Below are 8,798 nucleotides of genomic sequence, written 5' to 3'. Positions count from 1 at the left end.
AAGGCATCCTATTCACCCCCCTCTAGTCCGCATTTAAGGTATCTTTGATCCTTCACTTAGTTACTATTCTCGCACACTTTAATTCTTGCTTGAACATACTTGCAATATTTCACTCTACGCACCGCTTTTTCTTGGGATCTATAATAACTTGCAGGCACATGGTAAACCTATATAAGAGGCAAAATGCCATTTCGTCGGCTCTTTGTGGGATCAATACTCTTACTTTGAAAACAACTGCAACTAACCATGTTCCCTCTCATGACAATAACTTTGCCAACATAAGAACATCCATATATTCCGAGCATATTGCCTTGTTGTGACCATTTTGGTCGAGGCAAAGAACACTGGATAATTATTGCAGCGGAAACTCCAAATAACTCGTACAGACCCACCAATACACCACATGCGATCTACTGGGGCTTGCGCCCTAGTTCTTGCACTTTATGTTAAGATTATCTTCTTCCATGTCTGACCAAATCAACATGATAGTTGTTGAATGCACCCACAATGATAATATAAAAAGTGTATACGCAACATTCTCAACACAAAGAAGTTGCTACACTAGTTTCATCTTTGCGGAAAGCTAGGTTTGCTTTGCAAATACCATACTAGATTGTAAACCAATTAAAAATGGCATTTGTAAAACAAATACTAGTAAGTAAAGAGGGAAATCTGATCCAAAACCCAGTTTGTAGGAGGAGCAAACACCAACCGGCTGACGAAGCAAGTAGTATGGGAACGAGCACCAGCACCACCGACAAAGCTTGAAGAATCCCTTCCGGCGGAATGAGGCGAGGGGGCCTACTCTGCGAGGCGACGATCGTGAAGGAAAACGCCACACAAGGAAGAAAAGGACATGGGGAAGGAGACCAGATAAGAATAACAACACAACACAGGGGTGGGCCAGATGTAGAACAGCCAAAAAGTAGCACAAACGAGTCGCTAACACACGGGACCACAACAGATAAAACCATAGGGCCGAACAGGGAAACAATGCAAACAAATAAACATGCATGGCCAAGCCAGCATAGAAAGAGTGCCAGCCAGCATGCACGCGCGCGCGCGCGCGCACACAGAGTAGGGGTACTAACCCCCGCCTGCCACCACCACTCCCCGCGTACCGCAACACGTCTCGAACTTTGTGTCACTGCCCACTTCCGGTATACCGCAAAAGCGTCTGGGGCTAACAAACCAGAAAGTAAACCCATACATCCACTGACACACGTGAGACCATAAGGATAACATGGCTGCAGTGTCACAATCATCGGTAGGAAACAAGCGAGGCGAGGACATGGTATTACCCAACAGGCTAAATAAAACCTCTCTGCATGAGGCCTAGCACACGCCGATTCCACACAAACCGAATGCTGCCTCCCAACGATCCCCTCACCCCAAAGACAAAGCACAGATCCCAGTAGACGACAATTGAACACAGGCTGAATTCCCACCTGCATAGTGATCCTCTCACCCTCCGACAACAATGAACAGGCCCCAGCACACGTTGATTCCATACGAATTGAATCCCTGCCTACCTAGTGATCCTCTCACCGCCAACAAGACCAAACGGGGCATAACGAGCGGATGCAAACAACCAGGTAGACATGTTTTGGCAACAAACGAAGGAGACCGACTGTCCACCGATCCCCCCCCCCCCCAACGAAACCGAATAGGGCACACTGGGTGGAGGCAAACAACCAGCTAGACAGAACGAGCATGCCCGACCAAAAAGGAACGACACTAACGCCGCCCAAGCAATCCTCTCACTCCCAACAAGATCGAACAAGGCCTAGCAGGCGGATGCAAATGGTCAGGTAGATAGGACAAGTAGGCTTGGCAGCAAACTAATGGCACCGACTCCACCAGCCGGGCAGACGAGACTAAACCGGTCGCACAACCGACGCCAAGGGGCCCTACGCGCGTCCCAGGTCCATAGAAGTCGTCGAGGAGATGAGACACGAATTAACCAGAACGGACGATGGCAAAGCCGCCAGGCAGACAAAGTGTACCACACTTATGAGATCAGACCGAGAAAATCGCCTGATGGCCCTAGAAGGCGGATACTCCAGCATCTTTAAAGAAGTAAAAAAAAATTGCGAAACTTAAAAGAAGTAATGTTGGACTGTGAAACTCCAGTCTATATACGTGCACTATGCACTTCCTTCAAAAAGATCCAACGCGTTAAAAAAACATGTCCAACCGCTACAAAATAAGTTACCGTTTTGGCCGGGGTGTCAAATATATATATTACCATCCACGTGCTTGTTTAACGAGCAAACTAGACGTTCAACATTCTTCAACGAAATAATAATCCATGCCTTTGTTTAACAAGAATTAGTCTCTGTTGTTCTCAGCTCGTCCCCCAAGCTAATTCATTCCTTTGTTTAACAAGAATTAATCTGCTGTACGTCCTCTCACGGCACGCAGCAAATCACTCTCATCCTTACCTAGAACCTCAGCAGTTCAGTACAACCGAGCCATCACTCATCTGATCCCTATAAATATGATCCACATTACACCGCCAATAATCTTCAAACAAGATAGATCACCACAACCTCCTCGATCTCCACCTTCTACCCCGGCCGGCCATGGCTAGCTACTCACAAGGTTTGCTCTTCACCATCCTCGCATGCGCCTGCGTGCTTAGCACTCTTGCAGCCCGGGACCTTGCCGACGATCGGTCCATTGTTGCGAGGCACGAGCAGTGAATGGCCAAGTATGGCCGTGTGTACAGTGACGTTGCTGAGAAAGCACAGCGGCTAGAGGTGTTCAAGACCAATGTCGCGTTCATCGAGTCGGTGAATGCAGGGAACGACAAGTTCTGGCTCGAGGCTAACCAGTTTGCCGATATCACCGAAAATGAATTCAGGGCTACGCACACGGGGTATAAGGCGCCGGTGGGTGGTAACAAGGGCAGGAAGACGGGGTTCAGGTATGCGAACGTTAGCCTCGATGCTCTCCCGACGTCTGTGGACTGGAGAACGAAAGGCGCGGTCACTCCCATCAAAGACCAAGGCCAATGTGGTAAGCTCATATTCAGACAATTACACGTGACCATTGTCAATTGTTCTAGAATTTGATTCTACAAAAATTCTAGGGAGCGTTGATATTACTGAAGTTTCATAGGTTTTAGCTATAGTTCACCAAAATGACCAATGTTTATGCTGGAGGTAAGCTGAAATCCAACCAATTTTTGAGAGAAATTGATAAAAGTTCGTATAGTATTTGAATTGGCTCAGATTCGTGTTTGGCTGATTTTTGTTAACAGAAAAGAAAATATTTCCATACCTGCTGACTGAAATTTTGAAATTTCAGGTTTTATTGGAAATGAGAACAATGCACATGACCATACTAGTTTACACTATCTTATTCAACTATTCTTGTCTTTTTATGGACAGTGACTAACCTATTAACACATGTGTAACGTGGAATATTTCAGGCTGTTGCTGGGCCTTCTCCACGGTGGCCTCCATGGAAGGCATCGTGAAGCTGAGCACCGGGAAACTGATCTCACTGTCGGAGCAGGAGCTGGTGGACTGTGATGTGGACGGCATGGACCAGGGGTGCGAGGGCGGGCTCATGGACAACGCCTTCGAGTTCATCATTGACAACGGCGGCCTGACCACCGAGGGCAACTACCCCTACACAGGCACTGACGGCAGCTGCAACTCCAACAAGGAGTCCAACGCCGCAGCGTCCATCAAGGGGTACGAGGACGTGCCGGCCAATGATGAGGCGTCGCTTCAGAAGGCGGTGGCCGCGCAGCCCGTGTCCGTGGCCGTCGATGGAGGGGACAACCTCTTCCGGTTCTACAAGGGCGGTGTTCTCTCTGGCGATTGTGGCACGGAGCTCGACCACGGCATTGCGGCAATTGGGTACGGCGTCGCCAGCGACGGGACCAAGTACTGGGTGATGAAGAACTCGTGGGGCACATCATGGGGCGAGAATGGCTTCATCCGGATGGAGAGGGACATCACCGACGAGCAAGGCCTCTGCGGACTCGCCATGCAGCCTTCCTACCCAACGGCATAGCGCTTATATACTCCTACCTTTGAAGCCTGTGTATACACATATATACCACCTGCATGATTGTGTAAACCAGTATGTGATTACGTATTTATATATGTATGGAAAGAATAATACTGGCTATTTCAATATACTCCCTCTGTTTCTTGTATTAGTTTTTTCTAAAGTCAAATATTTCTATGTTTGACTAAGTGTATAACAAATTTTTTAAGAAGTCATTTGCTATTATTTGGGTGCTGAATTAATTTATACTCACTTCGCTCACAAATATAAGATATTTTGGATATTTAAATATGGACTACATACAGATAAATGACAAGAGAAATACAACTAGCCCATGGCCCATTCGGTGATGGAAAAACGAACGAGGAGTTAAGTGGGACAGTAGGATGTCTCGCTGAAGGGGTCTACAGAAATCCGGTTGGCCCATTCGCGCATAGTTAATAAAGAAAAAAGAGAGAAGAAAAGGGAGCTCAGGGGGATTCGAACCCTGGTCTCATGATAGCAAGCACGGTTAGCCACTGGCTTGCCTTGGGTTCATTGTGAACCAAGTTTTCACTGTTTCTTCTTCATTTTTCCAGGGTTTTTTTCTTTTATTTTTTCAGCAGTTTTTCTCTATTTTCATTAGGGTCTTTTCATTTTTTTTGATTTTCTTTATTTATCTATTCCTTTCTTCTTTTATTTTCTTTTTCCTTCTATATTTTTAATTTTTCCACTTGTTTAATCCTTTTCTTCTTTTTCTTTTGTTTATTTTGTTTCTTTTTGGTTTCATTTTTCTATTTTCTTTGTTTCTTTTGGTTTTCATTCTACATCTTTTTATATATGTCAACAATATTTATCTAACACACATTTAACATTTTTCCAATACCAATTTAACATTTTTATAATACCAATATTTTAAAATATACATTTTAAACATGTTTTTAAATACAAGATTAACAATTTCTAATACATGGTCAACATTTTTTCTATGCATATTAACATTTTTCAAATGCTTGATTAACATTTTCAAAATACTTGTTCAACATTTTTTCAAATGCTTGATAAATATTTTTATATACATGATCAAATTTTTCCATAATTTTTTTAATAAATGGTCGACCTTTTTTTATACACATTTAACATTTTCAAATGCTTGATTAAATTTTTTCAAATATTGTTCAATATTTTTTCAAATGCTTGATTAAATAATTTATATATATGATCGAATTTTTATAATACATGGTCGACCTTTTTTATATACACAATTAACATTCTTCAAATGCTTGATTAAAAAATTTCAGACACTTGTTCAACATTTTTTGAATAGTTGATTAATATTTTTTAAATACATGATCAAATTGTTTCATACACATTTTTTTTATACATTTCCGTATATGTGATAAACATTTTCTCTATACACATTTAACATTTTTCAAATGCTTGGTCAACATTTTTCACATGTTTATGTAGAGTGATTTTTGTATATGTATTTTTTACAATATTTGGAAGTATAAACGACAGTATAAAAGAAAGCAAAAAACATGAAAAAAAACAAAAGATGAGGCTGTTGTTTCCACGTGCCTGGGCCAGCACAACTCGCCCATTATTTAGTGATGGTTCCTCCCGTCTCATTGAATGTGAGATATAGGGCGCCTTAAGCACCGGTTGCAGTTGTTTCTGCAAAATGGATTAACTTTTTTTTCAAATTTGATGATTTTTGTAAATTTGATGACCTTTTATTTCAAATTCGAAGAACTTATTCAAATCCAATGCACTTTTTCAAAATTGATGAAGTTTTTCAAAACTGATGATTTTTTGTTCAAATTTGATGAACTTTTTTCAAATCCGATGAACCTTTTTAAATTCAATCAACTTTTCCAAGATCGATGAACGCCTTTCAAATTCATTGAACATTTTTTAAATCGATGAACATTTTTGAATTGATGAACTTTTTAGATTTGTTGTTCATTTTTTTAAAGTCAATGGTTGACTGACGCTCGAGCGACCAGGGGGAACCGGTGAAGCGATTGACCGCTCACCTTAGATGGGCCGATCCACGAGCAGGGGTGCGTGAGCGCCCGTTCCTTCAAGTGTCACTTAAGACACCACTTAGGAGCTCCCAGGTTTCGACCATTCTGCTTCCTTCTTTTATTTTCTTTTCGAACTTAAATTGATGGGTTTTGAAACATTTGAGGTTATAAAAGTATAAAAGAAAAATGTATAATATTTATTAATTTCAAATGAATTGTTAAAAGTCAATACACATTTTAATTTTGACCGGTCAATAACCCCCCCCCCCCCACCCCCTCCTCGCGTTGAAAATTCAAACTCATATGTGATTCAAAACTGAGTTAAGACTATGACTGTGTGTTATTAAAACAAAAAACTGATTCAAAATTCAAACTCAAATAGATTTTTTGTTTCCATAGCACAAGTTATAATACCATTTCTTTGACCTACAATTTTTATGTTTGAATATTGTATCTTACAGATTTAGTTCATGTTACTGTTCTCATTCCATTTTCCTTTGGAATTTAGAAGCCTATTCTCCTTCGGCGATATATGTGTTTGAGCTAGTCTTAGCTCGCGGGTCGAACCAAGTTTATTTCCCCTAAAAAAAGTTTGCATTTAATAAATGAACAATGTCCAACCAAGGTTGAACTAGCCTACCACTAGAAAACAAGTTGCCACTTGGGCCGAAGTGTCCAGACGTGCAAATTGTACTTAACTGAGTATTTTACAACTGATCATAAACTCACTGTAAGAAACGGATAGTTAAAGTAATTATTTTAGTCCCCTTATCAACATGTTTGTTTAGCGAGCAAACTAGACGTTCAATATTCTTGAACGAAATAATAATCCAGTCCATCCATGCCTTTGTTTAACAAGAATTAGTCCCTGTTGTTCTCAGCTCACCTGCCAAGCTAATTCATTCCTTTGTTTAACAAGAATTAATCTGCAGTACGTCCTCTCACGGCACGCAGCAAATCACTATCATCCTTACCTAGAATCCCCGCAGTTCAGTACAGCCGAGCCATTAATCATCTGATCCCTATAAATATGATCCACATTACGACCCCAATTATCATCAAACAAAATAGATCACCACAACCTCCTCGATCTCCAACTTCTACTCCGGCCAGCCATGGCTAGCTACTCACAAGGTTTGCTCTTCGCCATCCTCGCATGCGCCTGTGTGCTTAGCGCTCTTGCAGCCCGGGACCTCGCCGACGATCGTTCCATTGTCGCGAGGCACGAGCAGTGGATGGCCAAGTATGGCCGTGTGTACAGTGACGCTGCTGAGAAAGCACACCGGTTAGAGGTGTTCAAGGCCAATGTCGCGTTCATCGAGTCGGTGAATGCAGGGACCGACAAGTTCTGGCTCGAGGCTAACCAGTTTGCGGATATCACCGACGATGAATTCAAGGCTACGCACACGGGGTATAAGGCGCCGGTGGGTGGTAGCAAGGGCAGGAAGACGGGGTTCAGGTATGCGAACGTTAGCCTCGATGCTCTCCCAACATCTGTGGACTGGAGAACCAAAGGCGCGGTCACTCCCATCAAAGACCAAGGCCAATGTGGTAAGCTCATATTCAGACAATTACATGTGACCATTGTCAATTGTTCAAGATTTGATTCTAGAAATATTCTAGGCACCACTGATATTACTAAAGTTTCTTAGGTTTTAGCTATAGTTCACATAGAATATTTCAATTGATAAAAGTTCGTATACTATTTGAATTCGGTCAAAATCGTGTTTGACTTATTTTTGTTAACAAAAATGAAAATATTTCCGTACCTTCTGACAAAAATTTCAAAATTTCAAGTTTTGTTGGAAATGAGAACACTGCATAGGACCGTACTAATTTACATTATGTTATTCAATTATTCTTGTCTTTTTATGGACATTGACTAACATATCAACACCTGTGTAACATGGAATATTTCAGGGTGTTGCTGGGCCTTCTCCACGGTGGCCTCCATGGAAGGCATCGTGAAGCTGAGCACCGGGAAACTGATCTCACTGTCGGAGCAGGAGCTGGTGGACTGCGATGTGGATGGCTTGGACCAGGGCTGCGAGGGAGGGCTCATGGACAACGCTTTCGAGTTCATCATCGACAACGGCGGCCTGACCACTGAGGGCAATTACCCCTACACCGGCACCGACGATAGCTGCAACTCCAACAAGGAGTCCAACGCCGCCGCGTCCATCAAGGGGTACGAGGATGTGCCGGCCAACGACGAGGCGTCGTTGCAGAAGGCGGTGGCCGCGCAGCCCGTGTCCGTGGCCGTTGATGGAGGGGACAACCTCTTCCGATTCTACAAGGGCGGCGTGCTCTCAGGCGATTGTGGCACGGAGCTCGACCACGGCATCGCCGCGGTCGGGTATGGCATTGCCGGCGACGGGACCAAGTACTGGGTGATGAAGAACTCGTGGGGCGCATCATGGGGTGAGAACGGTTTCATCAGGATGGAGAGGGACGTCGCCGATGAGCAAGGCCTCTGCGGACTCGCCATGCAGCCTTCCTACCCGACGGCATAGCTTATATACTCCTACCTTTGACGCCTGTGTATACACACACATATATACCACCTGCATGATTGTGTAAACAGTATGTGATTACTTATTTGCATATATGTATGGAAAGAATAATACTATCTATTTCAATATACTCCCTCTGTTTCATGTATTAATTTTTCTGAAGTCATACATTTGTATGTTTGACTAAGTGTATAACAAAATATATCAACATCTACAATATGAAATAAGTAAAATCTTTTTCACAACAAAT

The 8,798-nt window shown here is 42.8% G+C and overlaps 1 protein-coding gene and 1 pseudogene across 1 annotated transcript; both read left to right on the top strand.

Annotated features, from left to right (window-relative positions):
* The first annotated feature begins 2,585 nt into the window (after positions 1-2,585).
* LOC123141348 (senescence-specific cysteine protease SAG39-like) lies at positions 2,586-4,029 on the top strand (annotated as a pseudogene).
* Positions 4,030-7,150: 3,121 nt separating this feature from the next.
* LOC123141347 (senescence-specific cysteine protease SAG39-like) lies at positions 7,151-8,548 on the top strand. Its single transcript, XM_044560522.1, has 2 exons — positions 7,151-7,586; positions 7,956-8,548. The coding sequence occupies exons 1-2, from the start codon at positions 7,151-7,153 to the stop codon at positions 8,546-8,548; spliced, it is 1,029 nt and encodes a 342-aa protein (XP_044416457.1).
* Positions 8,549-8,798: the final 250 nt, after the last annotated feature.

Source organism: Triticum aestivum, chromosome 6D, assembly GCF_018294505.1.
Source record: "Triticum aestivum cultivar Chinese Spring chromosome 6D, IWGSC CS RefSeq v2.1, whole genome shotgun sequence".
NCBI lineage: Eukaryota > Viridiplantae > Streptophyta > Magnoliopsida > Poales > Poaceae > Triticum > Triticum aestivum.
Note: the sequence above shows the minus strand (reverse complement) of the source record. Positions and strands in the feature narration are given on the sequence as shown.